Below are 21,763 nucleotides of genomic sequence, written 5' to 3'. Positions count from 1 at the left end.
CTGTTTTTTCAAGTTGTTTGAAATCATGCTCTAGTTTTATTTTTGTCTTGGCTAGGTAGCAATATTTCTACTGTCTCAAAAAGTATATATTAAGGTTTTCAACTCCAAATATATGCATAAAAAACTGGTATGTTATTTCAGGAGCTTGTATTTTTCTTTTAAAAGATGTCTTGAAATGCTTAAGCAGAAATTAAATTTTTCTTGTAGTCAGTTGCATCTCATACCACCTGTATAGCAACTGTTTTTTGCCACATTGTTTTTCCCTTTTTTATCTGACTACTGCTTCTACAGCAAGGATCAATTTGAATTTTTTTCTTGAAACTCGCCACTGATCTTTCTAATCAGTTGTGCTAAAGAATTTACGATTTAAGGTTTGTACCCCTACCCAGTCTTGTCCTTCCTTCCATATCAACTTCTGTGGTAATTGCTGAGAACATGCTCTGTTTCAGAGATAAAGCATCAGTGCCATCTAGAGCAGCACTATTGACTCATCTCTGATGCCAAAGTCAAACCAAGCCAGTCTTTCCTTCAGCTTTCAGTTAAATACATGCAATCCTGTGGACTTGTCGGTTTGGCTTTATTTAAGCAATCATGCTACAGAATTTAGCAAGAATGGCTAAACTTTGTCTAGCACATGATAGATTTCTCTGAAATGGGCTCCACTGATTACAAATGCAGTTAATTGGATCCTGTAGATTATATAGCTCCAATACAAGAATATTTAAAAAAGGACCCAAAACCAAACAAGTAGCATGTTTAGAAGTAGCTCCTGTGGATAAGCTTTGATATGTTTGATTTTATTTTAACTGTACTGTCTAATGAAGGGTGATTGAGTACTGTTTGTTCGAAGCACACTAAAATAACTGAAGTACTGGAACTGATTTGCAGTAAATACAGTTTAGTTACACCAGTCTGCTATAAAAGTAGGTGTACCTGAGCCTAATCTGTCTCTTCCCCAGAGCTGTTTGCTCTTCAGGTAATTAGTATTGCTCACTAATTATCTAATGCTGCTTTCTCTCTGTGGTTGTACCAGGCTGCTGACAATATAATATTGTTTTATGCTCTGAAGTCTTGAGGACTTGCCTCATGAATCTGGACATTTTTTTCTCTCTTTTCAAACTCCCTATCATTTATAGACAGACTAGTGGGTTAAGCTTACAGTGGGAGGCCAATTGTAGGTTACGTGCATTAGTATTTGATTCTAAAATATCTTTGTTTTATACTGCGACTAAGATAGCTGGACTAAATGAGGTTGAAAATATATTTGCTTTTGTATTTATTTTTTAGGACAAAGGAAATGATGAAATAAGTAACTCTTGTGTAGCTTTGCTGTTTCTCTCTACACAAAATCCAAAATTAAAGCATGAGCTGGTTTCTTTTATAATGTTGATTCTTTTTCTTAATTTACAGTATAATATTTCTGGGAAATAAGACAGTTGTTTTCTGGACTTTGAAACTGATAACAGCAAGTTTTCATATCTGCAGAGATTATTTTTTTTTTAATTAATATACTTTAGAGTTTATATTAGATTATTGCATGCTCCTCCTATGGGTTAAAATTAAATTTAAGTTCTCTAGAATAGTGGTAGTTTACAGAGCAGTATATTAAGTTTTGTTAGGATTTTGAGCAAAAGCAGTGCACACTCTTTAATCAGCTAAAAGTGGTACTAGTTAGGTGCCCTTTGTGACTTTGCAGAGTAAAGAAGAGGTGATGGCAGTGCGGCTCCGTGAGGCAGAGCGCATCGCAGCTGTGGCAGAGCTCCAGCAGCACATCGCTGAATTAGAAATCCAGGTAACGAGTGATGGCATTAAATGTCAGACTTGATACTGATTAGATTTTGTACTTTGTGAAGTTTTTTCTTCCTCTGCTGTGTTTCTTCATTAGCCTACTGTGAATACAAGACACTGCTTTGCCAAGTGGGATAATGCCGTATTGCTGATTTCCTGTACAAGCAAAGCCTTAAATCTAACTTGGGCAGATACCTGTGAGCTGTTAATAATTCCTTTTGTACAAATACCTTGTTAAAGACAACACTTTATTTAACTCTGACTTCTCGGGTTTTTTTTTCCCTTGTAAGTGGTGCTTCTTACCAATTAAGAGATGAGATTGTAAACATCCTCTATCCAAAAATAGATGCATACAATTTTGATTCCAACAACCATTTTTTTTTCTGTGCTTACTCTTCTGCTATGATCAGTATTGAAGGATTTATTGTAAAACTCTTACTCCCTTCATGTAAATCTTGAAACCAGAAATATTTACTGCTACCTCGTCACTGTAGGATCTCAAGACGCATCCTTTGGCCTCTGTGTTGTTCCTTACACTTTCAGTTCCTTTTGGAACTTTCACCGTCCCATGAACTTGCAGCTCCCTTTATGAGAAAACCTGAGATTGCTGTGCTTTATATTTTCTTGGCTTTGGGAAATCATGATGTCTTACTGTAGTCTGACCTTTTTATAATCATGTACTGTTGCCCTGTCTGAATTCTGATGCAAAATTTTTCTTGGCTATTTTTACTAAGTTATGATCTAGTTGCTCTCTGGATTACTTTTTGTTAAACCTGGTGTTGCTATTGTGTTTCTTCCCCCCGAAATCTTTCCTTTGAGGTGATGATTTTATTATACAGTTTCAAAGTCACCTTTTCCCTATCATTTCTCAACTAGTTGTATCTTTTTCATCTCTTTGTATATGGAATGTGCACATAAATTTCATTGAACTTGCATAAAGAATTTTTGTTATATTTCCTCTAATGCAGCAAGCACTAAACTTATTGAAAGTTAAAGCAATCATTTCTTTAAATCATATACTGCTTAGATAATGCTGTGATCTGTACATTAGAAATACCTAGATAAGTATGGTAAGCATTGCATATGAATCATTTATCATCTAGTAAGATAACAAGAGAGTAGCTGAGTTAAGGTCAGTCTTCTGCTCAAATTGACATTTTAAAAAAAGAGAGGGGAAGTTTAAAGGTTACTTCAAACAATGTGATTTAGTGGGTGAGCAGTGAGTACTCATTTTACATTATTTTTATTTTAGCAGAGACTTCAAATGCCATGCTGCTTCCATTATTTGATAGATTCACATCTCTCAAAATGTAGTCAGTATGAACTGACTTATGAAATGGTGAATCCCCTCATGATCAGTTGGGAATTTTTGGATAGCTGGCATGCAATTCAAATTGTGTTCATTTTTTAGTGTAAATACATCTGACTTGGTTTTCTGTTGTTTAACTGATCAAACCATCCATGCTCCATCATTTTATTGCTCTCTCCTATTCCTATTCCATATTTCTGCTCAGTTTAGGGATCCCTAGATTGCATGTGGATTTTTATACCTTGTCATGAGACAGAAAGAACTGCAGGAATGTAATCTTTTTTATGACTCCAGCTAATACATCCAAAGGATCACACTGTTCCTGTTTTGTCATCATATTGCACGCTCTCAGGTTCAGTTGGTTATCCACATCATCTCTCCTTTCTTTTCACAAGTGCTACTTTGCACAATGCAATTTTTAGTTATGTTTTTATTATTATAGGGTTTTTTATTTCCTTCCAAAGTATATTTCAAGTCCCAGTCTTTATGGTATTCTCAGATTATCACCTGCTAATGATTTCTTGAGGTGGATCTCAGTAAAATTCTTGATTTTCTTCACAAAAGCGAGAGTGGCTGGGCTTTCTTTGTATGCAGTGTGGAGTATGAAGTCATTTTGTGGCTGAGATTCATGTTCATTTGATGGGTTTGCACTGTTAGGTTTTTGGTGAGCATCTGATCTCAAACTTACACTAGCAGGAAAGATAATTTCTTGAATTGTGAAATACAGATTTTTGGTGTGAACTTGATAGTATTTAAAACAAATAATTTAGCAGAATTAAGTTCTGCTAATGTTTATTTATTTTTGACACTATAGACATTACTTGAACTGCTGTTATTGAACTGTGGTTGACGTCTAGGTTTTTTAAAAAATCTAAGCATGTATTTTTCACCAGTGTGTTTTGCCAGCAAATATGAAACTTATGATCAGAAATTCCTTTTTGGGTACTCATGCTCAAAAGCCTTTGAAACACCTGCACCAAAAGAAATGTAATCATGGAGTTGGAAATCCTGAATTCCCAAAGCTTGTCAATCATAAAACATGCAATTGATAACAGGGTTTAAACAAAAGTGAATTTTAAAGGAGATTGAAAATCTAGATAACTTCTTCATCACTGGAGAAAGAGCTGCCTCCCACTCTCTTCTGTTCAGCTTGTAATCAGGTGACAGCTGTAATTGCTGTCACCTGATGTGGGGAGCAGAGGCCCTTTTAATCAGAACTTGCCTTAATGACTTGAAATGCAATATTTAATACCAGAAATACATTTAGCCAGTCTTGGAGAATAGGCACCAGGATTAAAGTACAGATTCACAGTGCATCACAAATAGGTCTGCTTGTCAAGCTGTTTCAAAGCTGATAAAAATGAAGGGAGGAAGTTAACCTACCACATAACCTTCCCTTTTTTTTTTTTTTGAGGGGGGTGGTGCTTTTCTAAGAAGTTCAAGGGATTCAGTGCAAGGTCCACATGGGCCATAGCAGCACTTAACCTAAATTGCAAGGTTTTCTTTTAAAAGTTTACGTAGGTGTAGGTGCAAGACGGTGATGTTAAATTTGTAATGCAGAGTATCACTACTCCCACATAAGAACTGATCTGACATCACACACACATGCTAGATTTAAATCACAGTTTCTGGGTCACTCTTAGTTTTGGTTAGTAACAATGACAGGGATGGAGAGTGAACTATCATTCAATAACAGATGTAATGCTGCAACAAGTTGTCAATTTATTATGTTGTTAAGAAGTTATTTCTTAATATATTCTAAATGTCACCTTGTCTTGTTTGAGCATTCAGTTCATGATGCTAAGCTTTTAAACTTTTGTGTAAGTATATTGAAATGCAACGAGTTGTCCAATACATGATGGATATTCTAGGTCTTTCTTTAGACTTTCTGTGCAAAAATAGCATGGAATTGAAGTATAACTGAAGTTTAACTTATGTTGCACATACCTAAGGCCCAGAAGTGACAAAGAAAAACCTTGGTGTTATAACCCTGTTATGTAGAAACAAAGGTTTACTTTGCCAGCATTTGTTTATTTGTTTACTTCTCTAGCATGTCTTTATTTTTCTCTCACTTGCCAGTTCAGCTTATGTTTGGGACGTAAACATAGAATCACAGAATGGCTTGGATTGCAAGGAATCTTGAACATCTTTTTTAACCTCCCTGCCATGGGCAGGACAGCTTTCCCTAGAGCAGGCTGCTTCACCATCTTCACACTGAACAGTTTCTTCCTTATATCCAATCTCAATCTACCCACTTTCAGTTTAAAGCCATTCCCTGTTGTCCTGTGACTATATGCCCTTGTCAGAATTCCCTCTGCAGCTCTCTTGTAGCCTCCTTAGGAAAGGGCTCCAAGGTCTCTGAAATGAGCATACATAGTTCCTTCTGGTTGCATATGGGCAGCCCTGCTGGTCCACTGATGTTGTTTTGGTTTTTTAAGTTTTTCCTGACAGTAATTGAAAGAAGAATAGAAAAATTCAGGCAAGGTTAAATCAGTTACAGGCTGCAGTCACTCAGCTGCCTAGGGTGAGGAGCAGTAGGCCAGTGGAAGTGCTGTAGCTTCTGCTTGGCAGCTTAATTCCTTTCCCTCCGTTTCTATGCAGGCTGGTGACTGTAGTATTCTCTTAAATGACCCGTGCCTGGGTTGTGTTGGGCAGCATAGAGCATACTTGTAATATGAAAAACACGTTTTACATCTGAGTGATCTTATGCAAAAACTATCCATAAGAATTAATTCTTCTTTTGGTTAGGTTGATCTGGACAGACAGTAACATCACTTCTTGCTGCTGTGTTTCCTGGCAGATTCAGAGAATTGTGTCACATTTACCCTATCTCTAACCTGGTCAAAGCAGCTTGAGAACAACTGTAAAGGAAATCCATGATTGTGCTAGTAATCTCTCCACAGCTTAAACTTTTAGCACTATTTCTTTAGAATGAAGCCTTTCTGTGACCTCTGTTTAATAACTTTTCCAAGTACTGACTGTTCAGTAAAGAAATTGTTTCCATCTTTTCAAATTACAGGAAACCCTTTTTTTACTCTTATCAATAGTGGTGTGTGATGTTAGTGATGTGTTTTTTGAAAGTCTAGAATGAGTCACTGTAAAGTCACTGAAAGGACACTAGTTACCACATCTACCCTTCTGCATATACTTAATTTACATTTTTAATGCAGTGTCTTTTGCCACAAAGTAAGAATTTTAAAGCCTGAAAAGAGGCTGAGGCAAGTTGTTACCAAGTAAATATTTCTAAGTCAGAAAAGATCAAATTAAGGGTGTTAGGGAAACATCCTATCTTTGAGTAATTTTTAGTAAAGAGGTTACTGAGGAACAGACAGTTGTCTGGTGTGCCTGGAGTTGACTGCCTATGTAAATATTTTTTTCTGTGATTTTAAGTTCACAGTTATTAAAATGAAAACAACCCTAGATGTTTTCTTATTATTTAAAACAGCTTATTTTCTTATTGATGTATATTTCCTATTCAATGTGAAAATTGAGTGTTTTAGCAAAGTTGTACTCCTGTTAGGATGAAACACCTGCAACAGGAATTTGATTACACTGATCTTCTGTGTCTTAAACTTTGATCAAGCAGCAAAAGCCAGCTTTTTTTTCAGTGTTTTTTTCAGGTGCTTTCTGATGATTTATTTATTTGTTGTATAAGCCCTTTTTTATTATGAGTACCAAACTTGATTTTGGGAGGTTGTTATACAGTAATGGTTTCAGGTATTTTAGATCTGCATTTTTTAAGCACTCTGTCCCTGCACTCTTGTATTTCCAGCTATACATCCTGGCCTGATGCTAAATGAATTTGAAAGGTCTCCATATGTTCAGGAGTTCTCAGTAGCATCAGGTGGCTTTTTGAGACTAGCTGTTGCTTCTTGGCAAGATGCTTTTTTCTTAGAAAGCCAGACAAAAGAGCATTTGAGTGTGATATGAAAACCATGATTCTCAGCTGGTAGTTTTTTGTGGACAGAATTTTTTCTCATTTTAAGGAGAAATTTTTTGGAGTTTAGATTTTCCTTCTCAGGAGCTCTCAGTGTAGCTCTTGATATGCACACAAGTACAGTCACTCTGCTGCTTCACAGCAGGATGAGAGAGGTGAGAGCTTCCAAAACTGTGAAGGGGCCTGAGTTCTGTTTTAGCAGCGGGTTTTTTTGATCTGTAGAGCTCATTTCCTGCTTGGCTGCCCGTGCTACTCCCACTATATACACAGCCTCTGGGGCAGGGGGTTGGACTGTGGATTGCCTGAGTACCCTGCTACAAGCGCCCGGGTGGAGGGTGATGGCTGCCACAAGGTGTTCGTTACCCTGGGAAAGATTTCTAACCCTGGTGCTGCTGTTGGAGCTGGTCTGTCAGAAAAGACTAAAAAGGAGCAGTTAAAAGTCTTCAAAAGCAGTGAAATCAGAATGATGCTTCTTTAATTACGTGTAACACCAGTTGGCATTGCTGTGCTAAAAATCCTTCAGGCAAGAGGAGGTGGGCACTGCAGCGGTGCCGGTGCGCAGACGCAGTACGCCAGGGATGTGGGTGTAGAGATTCATTCACATGTGACTCCATGAGGTTTTAAACAAATTCCCACATTCTAGAATTGACTAGCTTTCATTATTTTGCAATTCTGATAATACCCACACTTTGCTTATTTATACGTTCTCTGATTTTTTCTCTGTATATTAATTTTACATTTAAAATCACTATGATTTGCCTAGCAACCAGATAGTTTTTGTGTTGTGACTTCTCCAAATATCACAGATTTGTTATAAGAGTGCTCCCCCTCACCCTCAACCACCAAAAAACCGAGCAAGCAACCCACATCCTATGTGAATAACTCTAGATTTAAACAATTTAACATGGAGATTACTAGTTACTTATGCTGTTCTCTTTTAAAAGGTGTGACATTCAGACCTTAAAGACTGCTAAATTGTAAGTGGAGCCTTAACATTCAGTTTTGAACCCTTACTGTTGATTTGAGTGCTTTCCTCAGAGCTGCTCAAGCACAGTAGTCCAAAACTATTCAAGCACAGTATACAAGCAATGCAGAGTTAGATGTCCTGTTCCTACTAAAGTAAATGGCACAATAGGAAGCATTAAGTGAAATTGAGCTGCAAGAAAGCAATTTAATTTTTCTTATGTCAGTGCAGCTGTGTAGTAACTGTGTAGTATGGCTTTGCCTTGACTACTGTGTGCAGTCCTTGGCTCCACTATTTCAGAAGGATGTGAAGGTCCTTGAATGTGTCCAGAAGGAAATCAAGCTGGTGAAAGGGCTGAAAAGAAAGTCTGTGAGGAGTGGCTAAGGATTTTGGGCTCAACTTAGTTCAGAGACAAGGAAGCTGAGGGGTGGTGGTGTCAAGCTCCCCTAATGAAAAACAACTGTTAAAGAATATTACTGCCAAATTTAAGTTCCTCACATTCAAATTTGCCTTTGATTAATGAATGCTCATGCTAAGGTGGGAATTATTTGCATTAAGTTCAGATGATGTTCTAACATGAAATGTCAATGGAAGGTGAAACAATTTGGAAGATCATGGTAGTACTTTGTACTTGTATAAAAATGTATTTATTGATGAGAAATATCAGTCTCATTTCACAGTATTAAAGAATATTGGGTAACTTAAAAATCATAATATGACAGGTAAAATTTTGAAGGACTTTTTTGTTCATTAGATAAAGGTAAGCTTTCAGCTGTCTACTTATTATTTATTCTCTAAATTAGATTATTTTGATAGAAATTAAAATATATTTTAATGCTGTGGTGTCTGACTCCTGCATGTTTTCCAGTAGTTTGCTGCCACACTTGGATAAGAATCTTTAAAAGACAATGGCATGACCAGCTTAGTATACTATACTTTTCTGTTGATCAGGGATGAGCAGCAGATGTAAAGAAGACTCTGATATCTTGTAGTAATTTTTTTCCTATGTCATCCTTCCAATTTATCCACTGTAGACAGACTGGTAGCCCATAGAACATGGGATTATTTAATTAGGAAGATGATTTTTTTATCAGCAAATTAAAAGGATCAGCTTCTGATCACTTGTATTTTGAATGTTGCAAGAGGAAGTTACAGCATGACCTTTTTAAAAGTGTTTGTAGAAGATGCAGGGTTACTTTTTTTTGGTTTGTGAATTGCTAGCTCTACAAAATCTGTAGTTCTGAAAGGAAAACTGAAACTTACTTGCCTTTCAGTAATAATAGCCCCCTTACAGGCCAGGCTTATGCCTTCCATTCAGCTCTAACTGGCTGTAGCTACAGTCAGTTCTTCCGTGAGCAAATACACACAATTACTCTGTAATATCTGCATTGACTTTACAGTGTTATTCCTAGAATAAAAAGTAACCATAACACCACTTCAATGTAATGGAAATGTGGAATTCCCATATGATATATGCAAACAGCTTTCAGCTGTTTGTGTGCCAAACCCAATCTGCTGCATGTTCCTGCTTCTGCTGTTAGTTTATACAGTCTGACCTCGGCAGTGCCTGTTTCACAGCCCCTTGTGCACCCAGTTTCTACCTAAGCTCAGCTGTTTGTTACACTTCTGTTTTAGAAGGGCTGTGGCATCTCTCTTCTGCTTCTGCTAAAACTTTGCTTTACTGTTGCATTTTGATTGCAGGGTGCGTAGTGACATAGCAGGCTCCATAGAGTAAGAGGCTTAAATGGGAAAGTCAAGGTTTCAAACAGAGGGAAAGGACTTAATAATTTCTCCCATATATTCCTGCTACCTCAAGAGATCAGGTCGTGCTTCGTGCTCGTTGTGTGGAATCTTAGTGTCTGACAGCAAGGAAGATTTTTTCATATGCTGATGTATTTTTAGTCTGCAGGTTATGTTGCTTTTGTTTCTTAGACCAGTAGTCATTCTCGTAGAGAGAGATGATGGGGTTAGACCGCTTTTGGGTTTTTTAAATCAATTTAGGACAGGAACTATTGTTAATATTAATGCTACTTTTCTGTACATGTGTGAATTTGGCCATAGGTTACATTGGAAATTAGGTTCAGTATGGAAATAGGCATTGAAACATCTTGTTCTTGTTACAGATTTTGGGAGTTAATAGTGATTATGATAAAATTATTTTTTGAGTAATTTTGTAATGCATACCTCACTGCAAGAAAAACAAAACCTGAAAAAAAGTGATATGGCTTTGATATTGCCAATACTGACAGTGTTCTAGATTGTTCTCTTCACCCAGCAAAAGGGTTTGGAAGGTAGCATGTTATCTCTTCTCATAGTTCTGTCCTGGGGTTTATATTTCAGAAGGATGTTTTAAAGGAACCTCTCCATTAAAGCTTTTTGTCTTATCCTTTGATGAACAGTTAACACTTTTCATTCTAAAAGGTATTTAACCTCTCTTTGCTAATGACTTTCAATTTGGCTGTTGAAGTAAACTGTTTGCTTTCTTCAAGTGTAATTAAAACTTCAGCAAAATGAGCTATAGGTAGAAAAACAAGATATTCCCATTATATTTGTATTTCTGTAATATATTGCTCATATGTGATTTACAGTCAAGGTTTTATAAAGGGTTTTATAAAACCAAGATGCTTGCATTCTCTAGAACTGGTGGCTGCTTCAGAAATTATTTAGCAAGAAAAAGGCAAGAACAGAGTTGTTCTGCATTTTATTAGTAGCATGTAGAAGACATGGAGTGTATTCCTCATCATGGTGATTATTTATCTCAGATCTGCCAGGTTTGGTTCAGTCACATTAGGATTCCCTTTAGGGACAAGATGGAAACCAGTGCTGCAGGCATTCAGTGCAGGCCTTTTCAAGCATCCTGAAATGTAGGAGCTGCATTTGATTGACAAATGAGGGAAACATCATATTAATCTTAATCTATTGTTTCTGTTTGTTTTGTTTTTTACTTGCCAGCTTTTCTGTATGCCTCTTGAAGCATTGCTATTAGGGGACATTATTTATACTGTCTAGAACTCCTATGTGACAAATACCACAATATTTTGGATTTTACAGCTCTTCTTACAGGACAAAAGAAACTTGTCTTCTACAGTGTTTCCTAGTGCATGTCCTACGAAGCAAGGAAAGAATTGTTTTGTTTAATTGGAGACAAAAGAAAATGTGTTGTTGCTAAAGGGTAAACTTTAGTGAAAATAAAATATGCTATGTTCCATGTATTGACAGTGTTCTATAGGAGTGGTTTACTAAAATGCAATCTCTTGTGCACAGGATGTGGATTCCACATGTGAAGTTAATTCTTCCTGCTCCTCCATAGAATCCTGCATTGTACTGTTGAGAGAGTCAGCTTGGTCTGAGCCACTGTCAGATAGCTGCTGGAGCTTCAGCCAAATGAAAGTGCTGAGTGGTGTCTGGGAATAGCTTCTGTTCGTGACAAAAATAGGCAGAAAGTTAAATTAAGATTTTTAATATAGTAGATCTTTGAATAATTTGAATATGATTCCTTTTTTTAACCAAAACAGAAAGAAGAAGGAAAAATTCAAGGGCAGCTTAATAAATCTGATTCTAACCAGTACATCAGAGAGCTGAAAGATCAGATAGCTGAGCTGCATCATGAGGTGAGTGATATTATACTACAGTCTCTGTAGTATACAGTTTTATATACAGTTTTGCTTATTTAATAGTTATTACATCTTCAGTACCTGTTTTTGTTGAAGTACATTATTTTAAATTAATGCAATAAAACTCTTATACAAGAATCTTGCCTTTATCTTGTAATGTAAGAGAACAAAACAGTGATTAGTTTTGTGATTTCACATTAAATGAGATTGGCAATGTTCCATCTTGACTTTTTCCTTAATTTCATGAATTGATATATTCATGTTGCATTTACTCCATTTGGAACTGCATATATGAAAATAAGCCCCTTGATGTCTCTATTTGCTACAGCTGTTAAGGCCACTATAATTAGAAGCTAAACCTCACTTGTGCAAGTAGAAGAATTCATGTGTAAATTTTCTGGTTCTTGCTGTTGCAAGGATGAATTTTATGTGGTAGTATACTGAGATTGCTTAAAAAAAAAAGAAGGATGCTTGCTTAACATCAGTTAACAGATTTTTAACTTTTAAACTGCCAAAACCTTCAATCTATGAAATGTCTGTCTTCAAACTTCCTTGCTCTAATAGTTGTAGTAACTTTCTGTTAGTTAAAAAGATCAGAAGATCTTGAAACCGAAATGGCTTATGTAACTCCTGTGCTCACTGGCTCATTTCAGTTCATGCTGCATGGTGAAGAAATGTCTTTACCCAATACTCCATCGTGTGCAAAATGCCTGCTCATCTTTGCATAGAGTCTCTTTCTAGCCTTTTCATACACAGCTCTGAGAATGTTGCTTGAAACCACAGGATTGAAAAGCAATTCGACCTAATTGTTTGTTGCCTTTTTGCTTTTATTAAATAAACACATCCTTTCTTTAAGTGTAGATAGTGTTTTCATAACAATCTGAGTAGATCCAAGCTTTTAGGATCAATCCCTTGAGACTTATAACACTCTTGAGGATCTTGGAATGTTGTCTCTGCTATAGATCACTGTGCTATAGATGTGGGATAGTCTCTAGGGTCATCAGTCCAGCACCTTTACTAATCATTAAGCTCACTTAAAAACAGATTTAAAAATCAATAACCAGGCTTTCTCTATTAAAGCACTCTAATTAGTTTTCTTTGTTGCTTGCTTGAAGAATTCCTAGAAAGCTAGATATTTAGTGTACTTTTGCATTATGACCGAAATAAGGCACTGTACTGACTTTCCTCTGCTCACTGTAGGTTTAAAAGGTAAGAAACACTGCTTTGGGGGAAAAGTAGAATTATTCTTGGAAAGCTGTTGCATAATTTTCTCTATACAATCATCTGTTTCGTGCCTGGCTGAGCAACTGAATTGTCATGAAGGCAGGCAATATTGTACATCTGTAAATGTGTATACATTAATGTGAACAGGCTGGAAAGAAGATGAGAGAAGATGTTCATAAGCTGACAGAATAATGATAATTCTGAGTAATACCAGTGATTTCCTGGTTCAGTTCATTCTAGTCAAATCTTTATCAGCATTTCAATTTGGCAGAAAGGAAGTGCTGTGAAGAACATGAATTTCAACAATAGCAGAGTTTGAGTAATTTCATGTAGAAGAGCACTCCTCTTCCCAGATATGTGCTTTGTGGTGACTAAATTTTTAATTTCCAAGCTAGAGAAATGCTATAGGAAGGAAATCCTTCCAGGATATATAGGAACAGTAAGAAGAAATGGTTTGACTTGATGATTTTACAGATATTTTCTGACTAGTCATTCTATGATTTCATGAAACTCTGTATGTAACAGACGTGTGCTACCTTGGCAGCATTCTGCATGCTTTTTACACAGACTGTATTCACGCCTGGAAGTCTTTGTTTACTAATGACTTATTTTTCCCTTTCCCCTTTATGGTTACCTATTTATTTGTCTAGTTTTTAAATCAAATCTTAAGAGGGAAAGCAATGTTTCCTCAAAAAGCAAAATCTGAAGAAAATGGCAACAGGAAGAGGCAAAAATGTTTGCTCTCAACTGCTAAATTTTAGAAGTATAATTCATTCAATGCTAGCTAAATAAACAACTTCCTTAAATCTGCACTGAAGTGTCCTCATGCATACATCCATTAATGGCCATGCTCTTTGTTTTTTGGCTAGCTGCTTTCTGATTCTACTTCTGCAAAAGCTAAAAGAAACGTTACACATTTGCAAATGCATCTTCCTGAAGATAGGGTGATGGTGTGTGTGACATGCTGACCACAATCTCCAACTGGTTACCTTGTAAAAGGCACTGGAAAAGGAACAGAGCTTTTGGGGACTCTATGGTTACCTTCTAATAAATTGTAATTGTGGAACTTTAAACTGCACATAAATGCAAATGGTAATTAAAGCAAAACTTATAATTTAAGGTAGGGGTGGGACAGGTATGTGTGAAACAAGGTGAAATGTGTTGGCATGGCCATCAATGTTGATTCTGCAAATATAACTTTTTTCCCTCTCCAGCACTGCATTTTTACAGATTTTTACACCAAAAAAGTTGCAGGTTCTCCATCTGAAAGATGGAACAAAATAATGACCAAATTCTTTATTGAATACAAATAACTGCTGACTAAGTCCATATTCTGGCCTTTGGATAAACACTATTTTGTGCTTTTGGCCAGCAGTATGAATGTAAATGTTTCTGTGTCAGTGGAGCCTGGAGGAGCTAAATACTTTATTTCCAATACTTTAATTCCATTCTGTGATATCATCCATCAGATGGCAATGATACCAAGTTTTGGCAACAACATGGTCCATCCTGATTGCAGAATTCTTGTGAAAGTTCTCCTGTTCCATCAGTGTTTGCAAGCCAGGCTAGTGGCCAGGCACAGGGAAATCTGGAATATCAGTGAGGAACACCAATAAGGACAGCAGAGAGTCACTATTACTGAGCAGTGTCTAAAGGTGAATTCTTCACTAAAAGGTGGGTTGAGAATGGGAGTTTTCTATGGTACAGGTGCAACAAGCTGCTGCTGTACTATCTCTCAGCTTTCAGGGTGAGAAAAGTTTGGCCCTTAGTATTCAGATATTTCTCTCACTCATTCCGGTATGATAACCTAAATCAGCTATGTGTTGGAACGCTGCATGTTGTATCAAATGATTAATCAATGGATTCAGATTACAAAGTTGGTTGGAAGTTTTTGTAAGTATGAACAAAACTTCTGAAAAATCAAAATAATTTTGGTCACCTTTCCTGAGCTCAAAATTTTGCATGCTTGTGAAGAATAATGCAGCTTGCAGCCAAAAGGATAAATTTCAGCTGCTTTTACTACTCACCTAGGAATAGTAATGCTGCAGTCGTCTTCAAATAACATTATAAAAATACTTATTTGCAGTAAATTCAAGTTGTGTTCCTGTTTCTGAATAAAACTACACATACTGGAAATTGGTATTATGGCACCCAAACCTTAACCGATGAGCCACACTGGTATTCAATGTACAAAGTAATTAAATAGAAAAAGATGCCTTTTTTCTTACCATTCAAACACTGTAAAATTACTATAAATGGAATTACTGGATTTTTGGCTTGTTCTAACAAGCTGCCTGCCTGATTCCTTTTTTACCAAACAGAGGATTTCTGTAGCATGGTAATCTGAGTTGAATATTAACTACTTCAGAGTAAGTATGAACACTTCAGGAGAACAGACAAAATTTGGAGCTTTGAGAACATTATAACTAGAAGTTGTCAACTTCTGCTCTGTAAACTTCTGCTTTACTGATGAACACTGCAGTGTTAGGTTAATGGTTGGACTCTGCAGAGGCTTTTTCCAACCTTTACAATTCTATGCTTCTATGCATATTGTCTTAAATCTGTTTACGTGCACCTCTTTCTTTGCACTGATTTGAACAACCAATTATGGGTTAGAATATAAATATTAAGTATAATTTGTAATGTTATGTAAAATAGTGCATTAATTCTTAAATTCCTCAGAGAAACCATAACTCCATTCAGAAATCAAGTACATGTAGATAAATTATTATTTACTTGCATTTTGAATTCGTAAACGTATCTGGTTTTATATTCATTCCCTAGAAAGCTACTGACAGCGACAGCTATCCTGTAATCTTTTACACAACCTATCAGTATTCAAAGAACAGCTGATGCATACTGAAAGGACACTCAGATTGAAGTATTTCTAGTTAGCCAGTAGCTAATCCTGTGATCAGTCATGTATGTCAAGTGCTGTACTTCCTTTCCTCCTTATTGGCTAAGTTTGTGATTTATTTGGCACAAAGTTGTTAGGTGGTTGTGACTTATGACTTAATTGTTGAAGGTTGAAGCTATTGTGAAAACCTGAAATGTTCAAGGATCATCACAAACGTGACATCATGATGTAAATGTCTTTGAGAGCTTTCAATATGTCCTTGCCTTAGACACTCTGCCTTCTCAGAATCTCGTGTTCAGTTGCCATTTGTTCTTTTCATTAACTGAAGGCTTTCCACCTAGCATTTTCTTTCTTGTTTCTTTTCCCTCCCATTCTTAAAGCTGTCTCTGCAGCATTCTTGGCTTCTAGCTTAGTGGGATTTTAACTTTGTCAATGTGCAGCTCCTGCAGGCTGCAGCTTCTGTGAAGCAGCTTTTGTTACTCTTGTCAGTAAGTACAGAAGCTTGGCTGCCCTATGTTTGCTACAGGAGAAATAAGGTGTAGTGATCAGTCTGTTCTGTCACTTGACCTCCCAGTTCTTGTGCTTTAACTGATGTAACGTAAATGGCTTGAGCACACAGACCCTTTAAGGTTGTCCTGTACTTAGATACTTTCAGGCTGCCCCAGGAATGCTAACATTTCACAGAAGTTGCCTTTGATTAGATACAGAAATGTTGTGTGAAAGCAACTTCTGTGAAACATTTTTACTGTTCAAGAGAACAGATCACTAAGTAGGTAGTACTGAAGTAAAGCTGTTAAACTATGTGGAAATAAATACATTGGAAGTTTGGCCTGTTACAAGTTTCCATTAAGTAAATTTGAATGCTTAAGAAAAACTATGATTATTGAAAAAGCTGTTACTCTTTTAAACACAAATCATATTCTGGAGAAACAAGGAGGAGGTTGTTTGTAGTTTCCCACCTTTTCCTTTTAATTCAAACTGAATGGAATTAAATGATTTATAAACTGCTGAGGTTCTGCATTTCATGCACTACCTCTCTGTATGTGCAGTCACTTTATATATATTACCCAGCAGCTGCTTCTGCTTCCTGTTGGATGTTGCAAGGCTTGTATGTGTTACCTAGATTACAGGGGTGGTACAAAAGATTAGAATTGATGTGCTTACCCACAAACTACACTGGCAGACCACAAGACACCTTTGGAGACAAAAGCAAGTGGTTTCCAGTCTTTCAGACTTTGTGATTTAGGACTGAAGTGCTTAAGTTTAATTTGTTTCACTTGAAATTTGACAGAGTTTGCCTTTGTCGCACTATTAGGTGATTTTTGTCCCTCTTGGAATCCTATAATATGTTTGTTTTGCTGTAAAATCTCAGGTTTTTGTCTTTATGTTCTATAGTATTTCAAAAGTGGATTTGGTTTAATCTTATGACAGCCGTCATATTAAAAGCTGAATTCTGCCTAACATGTTGCTTGTACAAAAGCAAGCAGCCTCTACTGTTTGGGATTGTGGATGTGTATTGACTGTCTGTTACAGGACAGCTTTATGAAGGCAACAGCAATACACAGAACATACAGTGCTTCCTTTACTTAAGACATTTTTTTCCTCAGAAAGTAGGAATATGGATGTTGAAGATAGCCCATTTTTCAGTTTTACTATGACATCTGTGCATCTGCATGGACTATTCCACCCACCATTAATCTAGAGATGATTGCTGGAGTTTAGGAAGAATATTGTGAAAGTAGCACTACATGTTTTGTCTTTTTTTGTGCTTGCATCTGCTATTGACCAATGTCAGAGGGAGAATACAGCTTCTAGCTGGTCCTTTCTAGTGAGATATCCTCCTGACAAATAATTAGTTGCAATATTTTGAGAAGAAGCAAGGATGATGTGCAGATCTTATGCAGGTGTTCAATATTTGAATGAAAACCAAAATTTTGGTGTTAGTGTGATACACTGGTCCAACATTTAGAAAATGCAACTTGTCCAGCATGGACAAGTTAACAGTGTCTCAGCACGGCTGATGGAAAAGAACAACATGACAAATAACTGGAGCGTTACTATTCTGCCAGAATAATTTTCAGGCATTTAGAAGATTTTATAATAGTCCCTTTAAGTGAAATTCCCATTTCAGAATCTGAAAACTTGATGGCTATTTGAAGAAGTAGTGAGCATTAGTTTACTAATCTTCCATTTCCACATAGGTATAGTTTATCTAGGAATGGATCTGATATTATGTCTTTAGAGCCTAATGCAGTCAGTAAGATTCTGATATAGGTGTTATCTCTTGGTCTGATCGTGCTCCTGGTGAGCTAGCATTTTAAGATTGGCTTAATGAAAAGAGATATAAAAGTTGGAGATTAAATACTATGCTTTTAAAAGATTTTGCTTGTTTAAATAAAATTCAAGACACTTTAAGTAATGACTTTGAGGATAAATAATGTATAAATTGTGACCAACAAAGTAATTGGTTATATGGCTGAAATAAGGATATATCTTGCAAGTTGCATTAGGTTTCTAGGCTTTCACTGAACTAAAATGGAGATGGGAAACTGAACTTGAATACCTAAATAAAATTCAATGCACTGTAGTACACTGAATGAAATATTAAACCACATCAATAGTTGCTTTAGTCTTAAATACCATAAATTTATATGGTAGGTAAATTGTGTTTTAAAGTGTTTCCTCCTTGTATTTTTTATTGTTAGCTAATAATCTTAAATCAGTTACTGGTTCTGGGCCCCAGCACTGATGAATCCAGGTTGTCCCCTGAAGAGGTGAGGGTAAGTCTGTACAAGCAGTAAAATGATTATTTCTGCATTGGCCATAGCTGAGAACAAAATGATGATACTGCTTGTGGCCCTTTGGAGTAGCACAAGATGGGCTGGCCACTTCTAGCACATTCCTAGCTCCTGTCTCTCGTAATCATTGCATCTGGGCTTGATGATGGGATGCCAGTAGAAGCAATATTCCTTTCCTCTGTTAATTTTATTATTAGGCTTCCATTGAGTCAAATTTAATGCTTACCAAATCAAATGTTTTCTTATGTGATGCATCACTAGACTACATTCAGAAGCAGAGCAAATAACTTGGAGTAAGTAACACAGCTTTGCATAATGGAGATGAGGAGTGACTGGGGAAAGTGAATTCTGGTAGTTGAAGTTCAACCTACCAGAAATTGTTTCAAGTTCTCTGAGGACGTACTTAGAGAGTGACGGATAGCAGCGGATCAGATCGTGTGCGCAAATGAGAATGAGAGAAGATCAAATTTATCACCATTTGAGTACCTGAGGAAGAGAAATAGCTAACATTTCTTTTATCAGAACTAAGGCAAAACCAGCAAGGCCCAAAAGGTCTCATCCTCTTTCTGTAATATATGCAATTAGATATAGTGTTCTTTTACTCAGTCTCTTGCCAAGTTATTTCTCCCCTCTCCGTTTCTTCTGGAAGAAGTGTACTATTCATTTTTTATGTAGTGCAAACACAACTACATTTGTCTCTTGGAAACTGTCATTGTACTTGCTCACTTTGATAAAACCAGCTAAGATTTGTGGGATTCATTCCAGTCAATTTTTACTTCAGTCAATTGTTTTCCCTTCACAGTTCTCAGTAATGTTGGTTGAAAGTCCTGTATTAACTCTTGTAAAGCACTTGTTTCTCAATCCAGACTAGAGTCACATTAACATCTTCTAATAGATTTTTTTACTAGACAAGTGCTTTCAAAATATGTGACTCTTTATAAATGTTTTCTTACTTGATAGGAAATGTTGTCTCGGAAAGGAAATATGTTAGCCCTCAGATTTACAAAGTAAGCATTTCAGCTTGTGGTGGAGTTTATAGCACAATAAATCATGTGCTTTTCTTTTACCATATCTTGCAAGAACAGTTGGACAAGAGATGATCAGATTTTTCCCTCCCCACAAATAAAGCTCTTGCAGGGACAGCTGAAAAATGTAGTTGCTTTACTAGTATGTGTCAAAGTTACAGAATGTCTGTGCTGGCAGAGTCTGATTTAAGTGGTTGTGGTCAGTCTGAGGAACCTGTGATGTGATAAGATAGCGTTTGTGAGGTCATGTGGTTTGCAAACACCCAATCTAATGTAGCAGCTTTGTCTACACAGGATAGTTAAATATATACTCTATACTTTAGAAAAGTGAATTGCTTTATTCCTTTAACTCAGCTTGTCCTTATAAGGGTTAGAGATGTTATACTGGCTTGAAAATACCCAGATTATTACTGAAAGACTGAACTGATTGGGAGATTTAATTATTCAGTAGCTTTCTCCAATTTAATTGCCCTTAATAAAGCAACTACCTTTAGAAACTAGCTCACTAAACAAGCAATCAACAGGCAGATGGAATACACAATTGAATCCCTGTGTATTTTATAACCATCATTTTTTAAATTCAATTAACTTTGAGTGGTCACAATGTAATTAACACAGGCATGTTACACTTGCCCTAAATGACAGTATTGATTCCATAATGATGGTACTTCATTCCATGAATCGTCATCTTTGTCAGATAGAGTTGATTCCTCTCCCTTCCCCCCTGGTAACACCATCAACAAAATATTTTCCATCCCTTGTGAGAGGGAAGAAAACCTCTAAATGTGATCAATATAACCTGGACAGTGGTGTAGTTTTCCTTAAATGGAACAGGTATGACTTTGTTTACTTGGATGAGGAAATGGTTTTTGGTATGAATCTTAACTATTGCACTGCCACTAGTGACAGATTGAATTCAGTGCTAAAATAAATTAAGATTGGTGATTGCTGTTTTTATAAACATTTTCCCCCTTTTTTGTGCTGACTGTATCCTACACATCACAGCTCCAGATCTGTCTTGCTGAGCAGTGTAATAGTTCTTGATTGCAGCATTAGAGAGAAATACAGCTAGCTATAATTAATTACACTGTGTCCTTTAAACTTTGTATGGATTGCCAAAGCAAGTAAACTGATTAGAGGTAAAATTGTTTCTCTATCATGGCATTATAATGTTCTTGATTGTTGAAGCTGTGTGACCTGTCTGCTTTACTGATAGAGCTATGTCAGGGTCTGTCATGTTTTTCTGCCTATAAATAAAATTTTAGGGATTAAAAAATGGAGGAATTGAGGGTCTACTGGTTTATCTGAGTAGTTGTTCCTTGCAAAAACTGTGGATTAGCACCCATACACAGGTGCCAGCTCTGGGAGAAAACAAGCTCTGGAGAAGATTACTATATGTTAGTTTGTTATAGGTCTCTGTATGCTTATCTGAATATAAGCAGGCAAACAGTGGAAACACCTCCTAAAATTCTTTCATCAATTTGAGTGCCAGTCAGCACAGATGAAAGTAGCTTCTGCAAGCAGGGGCAGAAATGTTACTTAGTCCATTTAAAAATGCTGAGTTTAAGTCCTGCTTTTAAATGACAGAGTAAAAGTGTGAAATGCTCGTTTCCTGTAACTGTTGCCTGTCATGGGTGCATTTTCAGTCTCTATCAGCCAGTACATTCTAGTTAATACTTGAGGTTTCAGTGACATTTGTATTTATAGATGCATAAGGTAGGGAGAAGGACTATTGAGATTTAGGTATTTTCTTGAATGTAGTAATTGCAGTACATGAGGTGTGATTGCACTGCTGTTCTAAAATATTTTTGTTGCTGTATCCTCCCACCAAACAAACACTTCCATTACAGCTTCTTGTAGAAAGAGTTTCTGGGAACTTTCTATAAATAACTGGCTAGGAGGTAGAAGGAAAATTCCTAGGCCTGTTGTCCTGGACCTTCCTTTGGAATTGCACACAGTCTCACTACAACAAACCTGTCAGCTCTTAGAAAACTTCCCTCAAGAAATAAAACCTGACACACTTACTAAATACTAACTTCTTTTCAAACAGCATTAAAGTTGGGTATTCCTCAGTGCTGTTGCTATTTCAATTGTATATTTGATACCTAACTTCAAAGTTAAGCTTGATTAGACTGCACCAGATCAAAACCAGATACTTAACCATAGAGTGCAGTGATCAAAAAGTCATGACCTCCCATTGATCGCTTTATTGGTTTCCTGTTCTGATTCACTGGAAACCTTCTGGTC

The 21,763-nt window shown here is 36.6% G+C and overlaps 1 protein-coding gene across 5 annotated transcripts in view; it reads left to right on the top strand.

The window, feature by feature from the left end:
- The window catches only part of EVI5 (ecotropic viral integration site 5), a 70,704-nt gene that overhangs the window by 40,518 nt on the left and 8,423 nt on the right, over positions 1-21,763 (top strand). For all 5 annotated transcript variants that reach the window (XM_074546101.1, XM_026790558.2, XM_005482083.4 and 2 more), the window contains 2 exons: positions 1,697-1,792; positions 11,514-11,609. In XM_074546101.1, the coding sequence (XP_074402202.1) occupies positions 1,697-1,792; positions 11,514-11,609 (192 nt within the window). The remainder of the gene's footprint in view (positions 1-1,696; positions 1,793-11,513; positions 11,610-21,763) is intronic.

This window comes from Zonotrichia albicollis, chromosome 8, assembly GCF_047830755.1.
Source record: "Zonotrichia albicollis isolate bZonAlb1 chromosome 8, bZonAlb1.hap1, whole genome shotgun sequence".
Classification (NCBI taxonomy): Eukaryota; Metazoa; Chordata; class Aves; order Passeriformes; family Passerellidae; genus Zonotrichia; species Zonotrichia albicollis.
The sequence above is the reverse complement of the archived record's forward strand: the minus strand, read 5'-3'. Positions and strand labels throughout refer to the sequence as shown.